Source organism: Monodelphis domestica, chromosome 1 (genome assembly GCF_027887165.1).
Source record: "Monodelphis domestica isolate mMonDom1 chromosome 1, mMonDom1.pri, whole genome shotgun sequence".
Classification (NCBI taxonomy): Eukaryota; Metazoa; Chordata; class Mammalia; order Didelphimorphia; family Didelphidae; genus Monodelphis; species Monodelphis domestica.
In genome coordinates, this window is record NC_077227.1 from 374,832,317 (window position 1) to 374,851,020 (window position 18,704).

Consider the following 18,704-nt stretch of genomic DNA (forward strand, 5'->3'; position numbering starts at 1 on the left):
AGCACCACTGGCCCAAAGGACCACCTATTTAAGCCTGGTCACCTGAGTGAGGCTGATGAATGGGGTTCCACAATACTGTTCCCACACTGTGCCCCTTTCATCCTATACAGCATATATCCTGTCTGGTGTGCTTGGGGTGGTAGGAAAGTAAGTCAGTCATGTTTATTCTCCCAGAGGACAGAAAACAAGGGCCCATCAGATAGTGGGCCACGTCACTTACAAGACTCGAAGATTCTTGAGCCCAGCAAAATCCGTCTTGGTGATTCGGGTGATATTATTTCTGTCCAGGTCACTACAATTTAAAGAAAAAGAAAAAGAAAAACAACAAGATTTTTTTTTAAATCACACTAATAGTTCACATTGCCATAAAATTTTAGAGTATAACAAATGGTTTCTCCAAAACATATGGTGAGGTATGTAGGACTGAATCATTTAATTGTTTGCTTCTTGGATTGGACCTGTAATATCATTGGTATTGGTGCAGTGAACCTCTCCCAACCAGATTTTTCTCTGCTATTGATAGTTTAGAATTTCCTGTGGCATTGAAAGGTAAAGTGACTACTAAGTCACACAACTTAGAGTCATAATTAGAGTTAGATTCACACAATTTGTGTCCAAAACTGTATTTCAACACAGGGCTTTCTGAAGCTGGATCTCTGGGCAAGATCACTTTTGGCCCAAGTATTACTGACCTCATTTTTAAAATGAGGAAAATGGAGCTCTACAGGATTAAATGATTTGTATATCATTAAACTCATATCTTCTGACTCTCTCTGATCCACTTTCCATGGCATCGTGCTATTTCGCAGTACAAAAGTTTTCTTATCATAGGGTAGCCTTATGGACCATCTGGCATGGGTTCTTTGGTTCTGCAAGCTCCCGGCCTACAAATATTTATTAAGCATTTACTATGTGCCAGGCATCATGCTAAGGTCTAAGTATACAAATAAATGCAAAAACACAATCCCTACCTTCAAGAGGCTTACATGTTAAGCAACAACTACTTATATACATGATATGTACAGTACAAATGGAAGGTAATCCCAAAGAGAAAACACAGACAGTGGGAGGAAGCAAGGGGGCAGGAAAGGCATTCTGCTGAAAGGTAGAATTTGAGGTATTTTTTTAATTGAAAATTTGTATTTAATTAATTTAGAATATTTTTCCATGGTTACATGATTCATGTTTTCTCTCCCCTTCTCCCTGCCTCACCCCCTCCCCAGTAGCCAATGCACAATTCCACTGGGTTTTACATGTGCCATTGCTCAAGACCTATTTCCATGTTGTTGGTGTTTGCACTAGAGTGATCCCTTAGAGTCTACATCCCCAATCATATCCCCATCGACCCATGTGATCAAGCAGTTGTTTTTCTTCTGTGTTTCTACTCCCACAGTTCTTCCTCTGGATGTGGTTAACGTTCTTTCTCATAAGTCCCTCAGAATTGTCCTGGATCATTGCATTGCTGCTAGTAGAGAAGTCTATTACATTCTATTGTGCCACAGTATATCAGTCTCTGTGTACATTGCTCTCCCGGTTCTGCTCCTTTCACTCTGTATCCGTTCCTGGAGGTCATTCCAGTTCACATGGGATTCTTGAGGTGAGTCTTAAAAGAACTCAAATAAGCCAGAAGGGGTATGGAATTGGGAGATGAAGTAAGATAGGGAAGGACCAGGCTGCTGAACTGTAGAGTGCCTGAAAGGGAACAAGGTGAAAGTCTTCTTTCCAGAAAGTCTTCTTACTGGAAAAATAGGAAGGGACCAGATTTGGAAGGCTTTAAATGCCAGACAGTATTCTTATATTTGATGCTAGAAAGTCATTAAAGAGCCACTGGAATTTATTGAGTCAGGGGGTGATATGATCAGATTTCAGCTTTAGGAAGAACATTCTAATAGCAGAAAGAAGAGCAGGGAGAGATCTGAGGTAGGAAGACCTAGCAGACCAGACAAGAAGTGATGAGGGCTTTCAGCAGGGTGAATGATGGCTGAAAGGGTAAAGAGAAGTAGATAGAGAGTGGAGACATTGTAAAAGTAGAAACAAATTTGACAACAGATTGGATACATGGTGGTGAGTGAGGAGTTAAGAATAACAGTAAGATTGTGCATTTGAGCGATTGAAAGAATGGTGTTCTCAACCTGTTTGCCAAAGAAGTAATAGTTTCAAAGGGCAGAGGTTTCCCTAAATTCCCTTTGAAGCCCATTATGGTATGAAAATTTTGTTCAAAGAATTATCTACATGACTGCTGAAGCTCTGAATTCTTCATTTGGAAAAAAAAAAAAAAGGAATTATTGGGGCAGCTAGGGGGCTGCTCAGTGGATAGAGAACCTGGCCTAGAGACAGGGGTTTCTGGATACAAATCTGATCTCAGACACTTCCTAGCTGTTCGACCTTGGACAAATCATTTAAACTCAATTGTCTAGCATTTACCACTCTTCTGTCTTGGAACTAAGCTAAAGGAAAAAAAAGAATTATCTATATGACTATGGATAGCTTTGATTTCTTCTTCAGAAAACTTCCTGTTCATATCCTTTGATCATTTGTCAACTGGGGAATGGCTCTTATTTTTGCAAATTTGGTTCAGTTCCCTATATATTTGAGAAACAGGGCCTTTATGAGATAAACGATATAAAATTCATTTTTCTCAATTTTCTGCTTTCCTTCTAATTTTGGCTACATTGGGTTTTTGCATGAAACTTTTTTAATTCAATGAAATTAAAATTATCCACTTTTCCACCCTCTGATCCACTCTAAATTGCTTGCCTTTTCAATGGATGGTAGAGGGAAGGAGAGAATCTGGAATTAACAACAACAACAAAAAGAATCATTCCCTTCTTTGCTGGAAAAGACTCAGATCCCTCTTCAAAATAAACTTCATTACTTTCACTTCTGCATCAATTTTCCCTCTGACTTCTTTTTCTTCAAATAACAAAATAAAATAAAAATAACAAAAAAATCCCAGACATACACAAAATTGCTTTTTATGAGGTGCTGGGTGCCAGGAGACCCATGTTCAAGCTCTAATGCAGCTGGTAACAAGCTGTGCAACTTGGCATGAGATAATTAACTTCTCTGGGCTTTAGTTTCTTCATCTTTAAAATGAGGAAGTTGGATTTGACAGCCTCCAAGAGCCATCCATCTCTCATTCTATGTTCCTATGACTGAGAAATAACCAAATGGATCAAGAAAAAAGACTTCTGAAAGGATAGTGCTGGAGCTGTCTTCTGGAAAAAGCAGAAAGATAGAGCAGAAAAGATTATTGGATTTGGAATCAGAGGACCTGGGTTCAAATCTTACTTCAAATACTCAACTTGTAATTCTAAGAAAGTCATTTAAAGTTTCCTCATTTACAAAATCAGCTGCTCTATTTAGCTTCAGCTTCATGGAAAAATAGGTCCCTATGCCAGGTACTGCTTGAGGTATCTTCCCTTTTTTAGTTTCCCTTTGTCTATTATCTCCCCATATTAGATTGAAAGCTCGTTGAGGGCAGAGACTGCCTCTTTTCTTATCTCTATTTCTAGTGCTTAGCACAGTACTTGGCACATAGGAGGTACTTTTTTTGGTGCTGTTCAGTCATATCTGATTCTTTGTGACCCCATTTAGAGTTTTCTTGGCAATGATAATACTGAGGGGTTTGCCATTTCCTTCTTCAGATGAGGAAACTGAGGCAAATAGGATTAAGTGACTTGTGTAGGGTCACACAGCTAGTAAGTATCTGAGATCAGATTTTAACTCAGAAAGATGAATCTTCCTGAATTCGAGTCTGGTGCTCTATCCACTGTACCACTTAGCTGCTCAGGTACTTAAATGTTTATTGAATAGAATTGAAGAGTACATGATCCCTAAATTATCTCCTAATTCTAAGCCTTGATCCTAAATCCTATTACTAAAGGGATAGTCCTAGGGCTACTTCCTAAGCACAGAACCAAATGCCCCCTTCCCAATACACTGTAGGTCCTTAAGAAGCCAATCTAAACAGAAATAGGAGATTCCCAATAGGTGGAGAAGGCAATACCTGCACCACAAAAGAAGGGAGTCAAATCCATGTTAGGATTCATAGAAGAATCCAATTCCCCTCCATCGTCCTCGAGTTGCTTTTCTGTCATCCCACTCTAGCTGAGAGGCTGCCAAGAACGAGAGGTGTATATTTTTATGGCTGATAAATATAGTGACAGACACAGAGAGCTTTCCCTCTTCCTCTCCCTCACAGCATTTCTATGACACCAATCACCATGGCACCTAGGCATTCAAGAAAGACCCAGGATTAGACACTGAATGCCAGAATGGAAAGTGAAGGGCTTTTCTTCGTACTGAGCTAACTCACCCTCCCCCATTAAATATCTTCAGAAAGGTAGGGAACATGTTCTGTGACCATTCCCTCACAGATTTCTACAACGAAGCATCCTAGGGTCCAAAGGGCCCCCAGGAAACAACTAGTTTAACCCTTTCAGGTTACCTGTAATAACATCACCATCATTATCATCATGTAAAAAGAGTGGTCAACTTAGAGTCAAAGGAGGTTCAAAATCCTCCTCCAAGTCTGTCATTAGATGTATCAACATAGAGAAATCACTTATTGTTACCGAGTCTCAGATACCTCACATGGAAAAGAGGGAGAAAACTAGAGGATCCATCTCACAGAATTATTTTGAAAACCAAATGAGATCATGTATGTAAAGCATTTTCATAAATGTTTATTACATGAAAGAAAATGGAAGCCAGAGAAACCTGTACCAAATCATGTATGGTAGAGTCAATAGATCCTCAGGGAGATTTCAGGACTCCTTCTCAGCCATTCACTGGGGCAAATTCAGCTCCATTCCCATCAAGAGTCTCAGTAATGGCGCAAGGACTATTTCTGTGATTTCATATAGATACCAGTCTCTCAGGCTCCACAGAAATGCAGGGTGGTGCCAGGAAAAACGTTCTGGATGATTTAGAGTCAGAATATCTGGGTTCAAAACTTGCCTCGGCTTCTTACTATCTAGTGTGACCTCAAACCAATTATTTTTCCTCCTTGTTGCTTAGGTTCTTCATCAATAAAATGAAGGGAATTGAACTAAAACCCCTTTTAGTTTAAATCCTTTAATAAAATGTCAGCATCACCTCTTTTTTTCCCTGAATTTATTTCCTGCCTCTCCAGGAAAAAAAAATCTCACTGTCTCTGTGTTCAGGGACCTAATGAGAAAACTAGCAAGAAGAGCCTTGAAAGGTCTCCATTTTAACATGGAATCTACCCAAGGCTGGGGGAAGCAGTCTAGACCACTGAGAAAAACTATTTTTTTCCTTCTTAAAAAAATCCATTTTATTATCAATGTAATAATCATCAGTATACACAAGCATTTCAGTGTAGAAAGAAAAAAAGGAGATTGTATTGCATAAAAAACTACAAACACCTGACTATCCAGTTTTATTACAAGGTAAGACTTCTATCATAGAGAATTAGGGAGTTGAGATAGAAGTGCTAAAAAAAGAGCATCAATAAATACTTTTGGGAATACACAGAAGAAAATAGAAAGAAGTGCAGAAAATAGAACAATTTTGTCACTACTTATTTTCATGAGCAAGCCAGGCTAGTCTTCACCAATATCCTAAGTTGTTCACTGCTTTGCTTATTCTGTTTCCCAAGCCTAGAATACCCTTTCCAGCCCTCTCTACCTATCCAAATCCTACACATACTTCAAGACCTACTATAGCCTGATCATCTAGATTTTACAGTTGAGAAAACTGAGGTTCAAGGAAGTAAAGCTATAAATTCACAGAAGTTATAAGTAGCTGGACCAGAAAACAAAATACCTCCTTTGATGCTGAATTCATTGCTCTTTTTACTATATCATACTCCCTTATTTAATTCCGATAACGTTAATGTTATTTAATTCCAATATTATTTTTTTCTCCATTTGTCTACCATTCCTGAGATTCCCTGTGGCAACCTAAGGTCCTCCTTGATGCCTTCCTTAACTCCTCCATCCAACACTGACCTTTTGCCTTTCTAAACTTGATAGCACTTTTTTTGATGATTAATTTTCATGGGATCATAGATCAAAAGAGTTACAAGGAGTGTTGGAGGACAGACAGACTAACCCTCTCATTTTCTAAATGAGGTATCTGGGCCTGGGAAAGATCAGTTTACTTGACCAGTGTCACACAGGTAGGGGCAGATGCAGTAATCTACAGTACTGTACTGTTATTTAACTTATCCTGTCCTTTTAGCTGGATTGTCAGCTCCTAATGTATAGGGATGTGGTATTTTCTGCACTTTTAGAGTTGGGGTAATCAGTGTTGGACATATTATAAAAGCTCAACCAATGTTTAGTGAATTAAAGAGGCCACCAAACAACAGGGAGGAACCAACACCACACCCTCTAGATAGCACATGAAGACCAAAGAGTCTCCTTAGCAGCCTCCACCTCTCTTTCATCATTGCTACTAATATTCCTCCCATGGGAGAGCCAAATACAATGCTGTACTAGACATTTGGAAGGCACTCTCTGCATTTGGTTCTAGTTGTGTGGGAAACACTTAGCCAAGCCCTAGCTCTAGTCAGTGAGCAGGTCTATGTGGCATGGGTGGCATTTTGTCTCTGAATACATGGAAGAAACAATGAGGAAACCTCATAGCCCTGTCTGTCTCCCTCCTTTGCAAGCCACCCAAAAGAATATACATGCCTGGCCTTCTCCCATTCTTCAAATTGCCTGAAACAATGGGACTCTTTGGCTCCATTTACACAGAACTCAATGGCATTTCCTCTCTGAGACCCACCCACTGCCTTCCAAGACCAGCAGACCCATCACTGCTCCTGTTATTATGGGAACTAAGGTATAAATGTGCCAAGGTTGGAGTCAGTCTCACAGGAAGAGATGGGGTCTCAAGGGCTCCCCACCTACATTTTGAAAATTGTTTACATAGTCTTCTTGCCCCAAAATGCCCACAGCTAGGACCCACATCAATCTAGATGGTGACAAAGTTATCGTGACTACTTCAGACCAGTTCCATAGCTACTCTGCTTGTCACGGTCCAGGTTTTGTTGTGGGACCATGGGTTATCTCAAGCCCCTTCCACTTCATCAATAGCTTGACCCTCAACAATATATAAGATGAGGAGGATACTCAATCCTAAAGTTGGAAGTTTTGAGCACAGCTAAAGAAAACAGAAATTCATACTTTTTGTAGCTTAAATGGCTAAGAGAGAGAGAATAATAATAATAATAATTCAAATTTATATAGTATTCTCCAGCTCAAAAAGCATTTATCTGGGGGCAGCTGGGTGGCTCAGTGGATTGAGAGTCAGGCCTAGAGACGGGAGATCCAGGGTTCAAATCTGGCCTCAGACACTTCCTAGATTTGTGACTGTGGGCAAGTCACTTAATCTCCATTGCCTAGCCCTTACCACTCTCCTGTCTTGGAACCAATACACAATATTGATTCCAAGACGAAAGGTAATGATCTTAAAAAAAAAATCATTTTCCTGGGGTAAGCCTGATGAGGTGGGTAGGTTTTGTTTCCTTTATACAATATTTAAATACTATAAAATTTTTAAATTAAAAATTTGAATGTTAAAAACTTTACAATTTCAATATTATTATGTCCTTTTTGCAAAAGAGAAGACAGTGGTGGGCTTCATTTCATTTCTCTTTTAAAAACTTCCACTGATACTAATAAGCAGATCCAGGAGTAGAACCTAGGTCCCATAATCATAGTTCTAGAGAAACATATGAACCCCTAGAGTTCATCTAGAGCAATTTCAGTTGAATGTTGAGGAAAGCATTTTGAGGAAGGCTTAAAAGGAAGTGAGAAAGGAAATGTAGGCACAGCAAAGATAGTTTTCTCAAGGAATTTAACCAAAAAGGGAGAAGAGGTGGCTATAGAGGATGAAAGGATTCTGTAAAGATTTTTGTAAAGGATGGAGGAGAGATGAGCTTGTTCATAAGAAATAGAAAAGGAGAAATTTAATAGGGAGAAATTGAAGATTAGAAAGTTGGGATGGGACTTCCAGTCAAGATGGCGGCTTAGAGAAAGCTAAAGTTCAGATCTACGGAAACCCTTCCCTACCGAACTCAAACTATATGCTCCTAAGGCACTGAAATTCAAAACGAACAACAGCATAGACCCCGGGAATCCTCCTCCTGGACCTGGACCTGGATCAAAAGGTACGCCCCCCCCCAAAAGCCAGAACACGAGATCACTCGGACCTAAGGGGTAGGCAGAAGGAAGGTCCCAGGACCCATCCCCCCAACCCAGAGCGCTGAGTCCGAGGCAGCAGAGGGAACCTCTGAGCCTCAGGGCCGGCCATCCTGAAGGCCTCTTCCTGAAAACAACCTGACCCAGTTGAGGGGGCACCCAGACAGCAGGGAAACAGAGAGAGATGGGGGAGCCTGTAACCCCCTGACCAGATCCTTCCATCTGAGTCTCAAGGAAGGTCCCTACCTCAGGGCATACTCATTCCGAGGTTAATCCTATCAGGAGCCCTCTGAGCTCCAGGAAGCCACGGCCCCTCCCCCTTCAGAGAGCAGGGTCATCTGAAACAACAGTAACCCTCAGGGCTGGCAAAAGGGCCTCAGGAGCAGGCTATCCTGAAGGCCACTTCCTGAAAACAACCTGACCCAGTCGAAAGGGCACCCAGACAGCAGGGAAACAGAGAGAGACAGGAGGAGCCTGTAGCCCCCTGACCAGATCCTTCCATCTGAGTCTCACGGAAGATCCCTGCCTCAAAGCATACTCAGTTCAACCCAGGGAAAGCTAATCCTATCAGGAGCCCTCAGAGCTCCTCTCTGGGAAGCCGTGGCCCCTCCCCCCTCAGAGTGCTGGCTCTCCTGACCGGCTAAGGCACAGAAATAAACACCCCGCAGAAAGGGCCAACCCAGGCTCAGAGCGTGGAAGTAAGGCAATGGAGAAGCATCGGGAGGGAACTGAGGAGGGCAGTAACACAGAAACACCAGCAATTCCTGGCTTCCCCGGGAAGACAGAACAACAACTGCATAGAACGGACAATCTGCCTAGGTCTAAAACCTCTGAACACCAGACAGAGATAAGAAAAGCTAGTCCTCCCCACTCAGATAGAGATGGAAAACTCCACAGAAGCACAAAAGCCCCCAAATTCCAAGAAAAACAAGAAGAAGGCGGTGACTTTGGACAAATTTTTGGAGCAAAAATACAAAATACAGAGGAGATAAAAGAGGAAACACAAGCAAATGCTCTGAAACCTTCCAAAGGAAATGGAAACTCTCCACAAACCCATGAAGAATTTGAATCAGAAAGGATCAAAAAGATGGAAGCCCTCTGGGAGGAAAAGTGGGAAATAATGCAAAAGAAATTCACGCATCTACAAAACCAGTTTGACCAAAGTGAAAAGGAAAACCAGGCTTTAAAAGTCAGAATCAGGCAACTCGAAGACAACGAGCAAGAATTAATAAAGCAAAGCCAAAAGACCAAGAAATTAGAAGAGAATATAAAATATCTCACTGACAAGGTGACAGACTTAGAAAATAGAGGAAGAAGAGATAATTTAAGAATAATTGGACTTCCAGAAAATCCAGAAATAAACAGCAAACTCGACATCATAATACAAGATATAATCAAAGAAAATTGCCCAGAAATTCTAGAACAAGGGGGCAATACAGCCACTGTCAGAGCTCACAGAACACCCTCTACACTAAATCCCCAAAAGACAACTCCCAGAAATGTAATTGCCAAATTCCAAAGCTTTCAAACAAAAGAAAAAATCCTACAAGAAGCCAGAAAAAGACAATTTAGATATAAAGGAATGCCAATCAAGGTCACACAAGACCTTTCAAGATCCACTCTGAATGATCATAAGGCATGGAACATGATTTTCAGAAAGGCAAGAGAGCTGGGTCTTTAACCAAGAATCAGCTATCCAGCAAAACTGACTATATACTTCCAAGGGAAAGTATGGGCATTCAACAAAATAGAAGACTTCCAACTTTTTGCAAAGAAAAGACCAGAGCTCTGTGGAAAATTCGATATCAAAAAACAAAGAGCATGGAATACCTGAAAAGGTAAATATGAAGGAAAGGGAAAAGGAGAAAAATGCTATCTTTTTCTTTTACCCAAACTCTCTTCTATAAGGACTACATTTATATCAATCTATGTATACTAACATGTGGGGAAAATGTAATGTGTAAATAGGGGGAAAAGAAAGACCAAATAGAATAATCTTTCTCACACAAAGATTCACACGGGAAGGGGAGGGGAAGAAAACTCCTATAAGAAGGAGAGGAAGAGAGTTTTTACTTAAACCTTACTCTCAGGGGAATCAACTCTGAGAGGGAAGAACATCCAGATCCATAGGGATCTTGAATTCTATCTTACCCAACAAGGGAAGGGAGAAGGTAAAACCAAGGGGGTGGGGGGAGGGAACACAAAAAAGGGAGGGAAAGAGAAGGGGGGAGGGGGAGGGAACAAAAAGGGAGGGACTAGAAAGGGAAACATATCAAGGGAGGGGACAAGGGGGACTGATTTAAACTAAATCACTGGACTAAAAGTTAGAGCTGAAGAAGAAAGGTTAGAATTAGGGAAGGATATCAAAATGCCAGGGAGTACACAAGTGACAGTCATAACTTTGAAAGTGAATGGGATGAACTCACCCATAAAATGTAGACGAATAGCAGAATGGATTAGAATCCAAAACCCTACCATATGTTGTCTTCAAGAAACACACATGAGGCGGGTAGACACCCAGAAGGTCAGAATTAAAGGATGGAGTAAGACCTTCTGGGCCTCAACTGACAGAATCTTGATATCTGATAAAGCCAAAGCAAAAATAGACCTGATCAAAAGGGATAGGGAAGGTAATTATATTTTGTTAAAAGGGACTTTAGATAATGAGGAAATATCACTAATCAACATGTATGCACCAAATAATATAGCACCCAAATTTCTAATGGAGAAACTAGGAGAATTGAAGGGAGAAATAGACAGTAAAACCATATTAGTGGGAGACTTAAACCAACCATTATCAAATTCAGATAAATCAAATAAATAAATAAATAAATAAGAGGTAAAAGGAGTGAATGAAATCTTAGAAAAAATAGAATTAATAGACATATGGAGAAAAATAAATAGGGACAAAAAGGAATACACCTTCTTCTCAGCACCACATGGCGCATTCACAAAGACTGACCATACGTTAGGTCACAGAAACATGGCACACAAATGCAGAAAAGCAGAAATAATAAATGCAGCCTTTTCAGATCACAAGGCAATAAAAATAATGATCAGTAATGGTACATGGAAAACCAAATTAAAAACTAATTGGAAATTAAACAATATGATACTCCAAAATCATTTAGTTAGAGAAGAAATCATAGAAACAATTAATAATTTCACCAAGGAAAAAATGACAATGGCGAGACATCCTTTCAAATCTTTTGGGATGCAACCAAAGCGGTAATCAGAGGTAAATTCATATCCCTGAGTGCATATATTAACAAACTAGGGAGAGCAGAGATCAATCAATTGGAAATGCAAATAAAAAACTCAAAAGTGATCAAATTAAAACCCCCCAGCAGAAAACCAAACTAGAAATCCTAAAAATTAAGGGAGAAATTAATAAAATCGAAAGTGATAGAACTATTGATTTAATAAATAGGACAAGAAGCTGGTACTTTGAAAAAACAAACAAAATAGACAAAGTACTGGTCAATCTAATTAAAAAAAGGAAGGAAGAAAAACAAATTAACAGCATCAAAGATGAAAAGGGGGACATCACCTCCAATGAAGAGGAAATTAAGGCAATCATTAAAAATTACTTTGCCCAATTATATGGCAATAAATACACCAATTTAGGTGATATGTATGAATATATACAAAAATACAAACTGCCTAGACTACCAGAAGAAGAAATAGAATTCTTAAATAATCCCATATCAGAAAATGAAATCCAACAAGCCATCAAAGAACTTCCTAAGAAATAATCCCCAGGGCCTGATGGATTCACCAATGAATTCTATCAAACATTCAGAGAACAGTTAATCCCAATACTATACAAACTATTTGACATAATAAGCAAAGAGGGAGTTCTACCAAACTCCTTTTATGACACAAACATGGTACTGATTCCAAAACCAGGCAGGCCAAAAACAGAGAAAGAAAACTATAGACTAATCTCCGTAATGAATATAGATGCAAAAATCTTAAATAGGATACTAGCAAAAAGACACCAGCAAGTGATCAGAAGGGTCATCCACCATGATCAAGTAGGATTTACACCAGGGATGCAGGGCTGGTTCAATATCAGGAAAACTATCCACATAATTGACCACATCAACAAGCAAACCAACAAGAACCACATGATTATCTTAATAGATGCAGAAAAAGCATGTGATAAAATACAACATCCATTCCTATTAAAAACACTAGAAAGCATAGGAATAGAAGGGTTGTTCCTAAAAATAATAAACAGTATATATCTAAAACCATCAGCTAATATCATCTGCAATGGGGATAAACTAGACACATTCCCAATAAGATCTGGAGTGAAACAAGGATGCCCATTATCACCTCTACTATTTGACATTGTACTAGAAACACCAGCAGTAGCAATTAGAGAAGAAAAAGAAATTGAAGGCATCAAAATAGGCAAGGAGGAGACCAAGTTATCACTCTTTGCAGATGACATGATGGTCTACCTAAAGAATCCTAGAGATTCAACCAAAAAGCTAATCGAAATAATCAACAACTTTAGCAAAGTTGCAGGATACAAAATAAACCCACATAAGTCATCAGCATTTCTATATAATTCCAACACAGCTCAGCAGCAAAAACTAGAAAGAGAAATCCCATTCAAAATCACCTTAGACAAAATAAAATACCTAGGAATCTATCTCCCAAGACAAACACAGGAACTATATGAACACAACTACAAAACACTCTCCACACAACTAAAACTAGACTTGAGCAATTGGAAAAACATTAACTGCTCATGGATAGGATGAGCCAATATAATAAAAATGACCGTCCTACCCAAACTTATTTATCTATTTAGTGCCATACCCATTGAACTCCCAAAAAATTTCTTTACTGATTTAGAAAAAACCATAACAAAGTTCATTTGGAATAACAAAAGATCAAGGATATCCAGGGAAATAATGAAAAAAAACACATATGATGGGGGCCTTGCAGTCCCAGACCTTAAGCTATATTACAAAGCAGCAGTCATCAAAACAATTTGGTACTGGCTAAGAGACAGAAAGGAGGATCAGTGGAATAGACTGGGGGCAAGCGACCTCAGCAAGACAGTATATGATAAACCCAAAGATCCCAGCTTTTGGGACAAATATCCACTATTCGATAAAAACTGTTGGGAAAATTGGAAGACAGTGTGGGAGAGACTAGGAATAGATCAACACCTCACACCCTACACCAAGATAAATTCAAAATGGGTGAATGACTTAAACATAAAGAAGGAAACCATAAGTAAAGTGGGTAAACACAGAATAGTATACATGTCAGACCTTTGGGAGGGGAAAGACTTTAAAACCAAGCAAGACATAGAAAGAGTCACAAAATGTAAAATAAATAATTTAGACTACATCAAATTAAAAAGCTTTTGTACAAACAAAACCAATGTAACTAAAATCAGAAGGGAAACAACAAATTGGGAAAAAATCTTCATAGAAACCTCTGACAAAGTTTTAATTACTCAATTTATAAAGAGCTAAATCAATTGTACAAAAATCCAAGCTATTCTCCAATTGATAAATGGGGAAGGGACATGGATAGGCAGTTTTTAGATAAAGAAATCAAAACTATTAATAAGCACATGAAGAAGTGTTCTAAATCTCTTATAATTAGAGAGATGCAAACCAAAACAACTCTGAGTTATCACCTCACACCTAGCAGATTGGCTAACGTGATAGCAAAGGAAAGTAATGAATGCTGGAGGGGATGTGGCAAAGTAGGGACATTAATTCATTGCTGGTGGAGTTGTGAACTGATCCAACCATTCTGGAGGGCAATTTGGAACTATGCCCAAAGGGCGATAAAAGAATGTCTACCCTTTGATCCATCCATAGCACTGCTGGGTCTGTACCCCAAAGAGATAATAAGGAAAAAGACTTGTACAAGAATATTCATAGCTGCACTCTTTGTGGTGGCCAAAAATTGGAAAACGAGGGGATGCCCATCAATTGAGGAATGGCTGAACAAATTGTGGTATATGTTGGTGATGGAATACTATTGTGCAAAAAGGAATAATAAAGTGGAGGAATTCCATGGAGACTGGAAAGACCTCCAGGAAGTGATGCACAGCGAGAGGAGCAGAACCAGGAGAACATTGTACACAGAGACTAATACACTGTGGCATAATCGAATGTAATGGACTTCTCCATTAGTAGCGGTGTAATGTCCCTGAACAATCTGCAGGGATCTAGGAGAAAAAACACTATTCATAAGCAGAGGACAAACTGTGGGAGTGGAAACACAGAGGAAAAGCAACTACTTGACTACAGCGGTTGAGGGGACATGACAGAGGAGAGACTCTAAACGAACACTCTAATGCAAATACTAACAACATGGCAATGGGTTCAAATCAAGAGCACATGTGATACCCAGTGGAATCACGCATCGGCTATGGGGGGTGGGGAGGTTGGAAAAGAAAGTGATCTTTGTCTTTAATGAATAATGCTTGGAAATGATCAAATGAAATATTATAAAATTAAAAAAGAAAAAAAATGTCACATTAATTTCTTAATATATTCCTCTCATGCCTATAAAGTTTTCTCTTGTGATAAAGATTATTTTAAAAATGAAAAAAAAAAGAAAAAAGAAAGTTGGGATGACAGTAGAGGCAATTTTCTAGAGAAGTGTAGAGAAGAGTTCATGGAGAGGGTCTTGCCTTCATAAAGAGAAGAGCTACCTCTTTGTTTGAGACAGTGAAGAAGGTGATAGTGGGACAAAACATCTGAGTGAAAGATGAGAAGACAGGACAAGGGGGAGCTCTCATTGATGGCCTCAATTTTTTTAGTGAAGTATGAGATGAGGTTCTAAACTTGAAAAGCTTAGAGGGAAGGGGAGTCATGGGATGTTTAAAGAGGAATGAAAAGTGCTCTTTCCAGGGTTCTTTCCATGGTATCTCTCATCAAATTACAAAGCACTTTTCACATTTCTTTATTACTAAAGTTTATAAAGTATGTTTCTCAGAACAAGTCTATGGAGTACATAGTACAAGACAACAAAGAAACCTGGGTTTCACTGGGGCTCCTTGCAGCCACAGGGACAGTTCCCATTCCCATTCCCCAAGGTTATCAGCAGAGGCTGAACCCAGCAGGAGCACTCATTTCATAGAAAAACTCAAGGGGCCAAGTACTTTATAGGTCTGTTGCCTGCTTGAGTCTGGCTTCTCCCTTCATGTTCACCAAACCCTCCATAAACAGAAATCACCATGGTAACCTCCTGCATTATTTTTTTTCACATCCAAATTAGGGCATCTTAAATAAATGCTGTAGCGTCTTAGCTGGGTTTTTACATATGTTTGGCACTCTTGCTGGGACAGAAGTGGTACAATTCATGTAATGCCAGGGTGGATTGTTTTGTTTTGTTTTGCTATGTTTTTTTAATCTATTTTTAATAAGATTTTCCAGCTTGAGCCACTGATATTTCCTACTGATCCAGAGTCCATTGGCCAGAGTCTTTCAGACAGAAAAGGATGGGTCCAGTGAAGAGGCTCTTACTACCCCTTTTCTCCAGAATGTTCCTCAGAGTTCAATTTGTCATTCTAAATGAGTTCTTGAGTTCTGGGGGAGGGGTAATTTTTAATGTATCACCCCTCCCCCATCAAAGAATTCATAATCATGAATTCTCCTGCCTCCAACACACACACACACACACACACACACACACACACACACACACACACACCCTCAGATAGTCCTAATCCAATGAGAGAAATGGTCAATCAGTGCCATGCAAACTCAATCTCAGAGAACTACAACACTAAGTGCACATTCTGCTATCTCAATGCATCACAATATTTTTCATCCTGTAGTACACTTGCAAATTCCTCAAGGAGGATTCACATTCCATGTCCATTGATGGTAGGGAGGCAACAGGGAAGGAGATAGTAAATAGGGAGAGATTGAAGATTAGAGAATGTGGGGATGATAGCAAAGGCAATCTTCTAGAGAATACTTGTAGAGATAGGATCCAGAGTACATGGAAAGGGGGTAGTCTTTGTAAAGAGAAACTATACAACAACCAGCAGAACTATACAAAAACATTTGACAACAATCATGAAAAGCAGAATTTATAGAAAGCCAAAGACAAGAACATCACTGGATGGGATGAGGCTAGATTGCAGTCTGCATTGGTGGAGAGCAACCAACCACAAGGAAGAAGTTGCAGATCAAAGGAGTGTCCAAGCAGTGAAAATCTGGGAGCCAGGGAACAAAGGAGAAAGACAATGGATAGAAGAACATAAATTCCTTGAAGGCAAGAACTATGTCAAGTTTGCCTATGTATTTCCAGTACTTTGCATGAATTCTTAAGGCATGATGAGAGCTTAATAAATACTTGTTGAGCTAAAGGAATGGCAATCAGATGGCCAGAACAAGGCTCAGACTAGATGCCCAGTACCAAAAATCAACAAGCATTTTTCAGACCATAAATTCCAGAAAGAGCCCGGGAAGTGCTTTGTTAGCTTTATTCTAGATGAAATGTCAGATGTAAAAGAAATTACAAAGCATGGTTACTACGATCAAGGAGTTTATTAATCTATTTAGGGACACAAGACTAAAGCAAAGCAAGAATGAACAATACTTGTCTGTGTGACTACGGAATGTGTACAGAACCTAAGTGCTATTATATTTGAAGCTCTCTGAGGGAAAGGGCTGTGACTTTTCTCCTACCTGTCCTTTCTGCCAAAGCATTACAGTCCTCTTTGTACTGTTAGCAATGGAAATATTTCTAGATTCAGCAACATGGGATAGAGAAAATTGTGGAAGGATCTCTACTCAATGGCTCAGCAATTCATTACCAGAACAACCCCATGTCTTACATTTCCCTTGTAGTAATAGTGAATGGTGAATGGTGAATAGAGGATGGAGCTGCTGATGAGAGTTCAGTTCTCATCTCTGACCCATACTGGTTATGTGATCCTGGAAAAGTCATTTAACTTATTAGAGACTCAGGCAACTTTCTAAGACTCTTCTTTCCAGAGCAGGTGCCCATCTGCGTTGGTAGAGGGAGTTTTTCCCTGAGGGTTTCCTACAATAAAATCACAGGTCTGTTTTTTTTTTAAATGCCCCCTAAGATCTAGAACAAGCCTGGGTCACATAGAAGGCATTAAACCACATTTTAGAGTTAATCTGAGTTGGTCTCTTATGTTCCTCCCAAATCTAATTTGTTGTGGGGTATCAAAGGTCTTTCACATTCCTGAAAATCCAGTCAAAGGAAAATAGTAGCTTACATGTCTATCGTATTTTAAAGTTTATAAGCCATTTCCTCCCCAAAATGTTATAAAGTAGATGGGGTAAGTATTATTCCCTTTTTATGGATGAGCAGAAAGGTTTAGAGATGCCAGTTAGGGGACTGATACAGAACCACACAGCTGATACGCATATACTTTCTTTTGTACCCTTTACCATTAGTCTTTGAGAAACCCTTTGGAGAAGAAATCTAGGTATCCGGGCCCGACATCTGTTTTTCTTCCCTTTTCTCTCTTACCTGCACCATGAATCTAACACTATCTATTCACATCCCTCCACGGAATGAAGAGGCAGCTTGGGTTAAGTGTAGTCACATTACCATAACACCAAGGTCACTGACAACAACATGTCCTTTTTAATCACCTACAAAGAGCTCTGTGCCTCTCCTGCCTCCCTGCATCAAACTGTGGTGGGCATTATTCAATTATTCACCAATTCATGCCCTTGGGTTTCATCAGTTACATAATCATGTAAGATCTTAAAAACACACGCACACGTTTAGGGAGAAATAAATGACAGGGCCTGATCAAACTGGCTTCAGACTGAAGTGGTTGTTTGGGAACTTGGTCTCCCCAAGGCAAACTCCAGCTTGGCCTTGCTCTTGCATATATAATTTTACACCTGCAAAGGCCTGGAGCACACCCCATTCAGACAAAGACATTACTGGAAAAGGAACAGGATGGGTGGGAGGAGGACAAAATCATGAGATGCCAGGACTGAGAGCTGGAATAGGCATGAAAGGCCATCTAGTCCAGTCTTCTCATTTACATATAAAGGGATGAAGGCTTAGAGAAGTCCCATGATTTGCCTAGGATCACACAGCTATTAAGAACCAAGCCAGAATTCAAACACAGGTCATCTGACTGCAAGTCCAGAGACCCATTCCTTCATAATATAATGCCTGGAACTTGGCAAGTTGGCCTTGAAGGCTTTGAAAGAAAAGAATAGTAATATTGTACTCTTTTCCTTTTCCTATTGCTCCTATCTTCTCTCTTTTGTCTCTCTGTCTCTCCCTTTCTCTCTCTCTCTCCCCCTAACTCTCTCTTCTCCAGCTTTTCTCCTTTCTTTTCCTCTCCTCTTCCCTCCCTTCCTTTCCCCAGGATCTCAGATTCCTTAATTCTGCATTTGTTCAATCTTGTGTCCGAAGGAAAAGTCAGAGCCTGGGGTATTGGTGAGTGGTACAAAGGGGTGCACTCAATACTTTGCTGCATTTCCTACAGCAATTCCCAGATGCAGATAGAATACCAGGATTGACAGAGCCTCTGAG

At 39.7% G+C, this 18,704-nt stretch overlaps 1 protein-coding gene across 2 annotated transcripts in view; it reads right to left on the reverse strand.

Moving 5' to 3' along the window:
• SLIT3 (slit guidance ligand 3) overlaps positions 1 to 18,704 on the reverse strand; it is an 821,799-nt gene that overhangs the window by 759,935 nt on the left and 43,160 nt on the right. For both annotated transcript variants that reach the window (XM_001380272.4, XM_056811560.1), the window contains exon 2: positions 221 to 292. In XM_001380272.4, the coding sequence (XP_001380309.1) occupies positions 221 to 292 (72 nt within the window). The remainder of the gene's footprint in view (positions 1 to 220; positions 293 to 18,704) is intronic.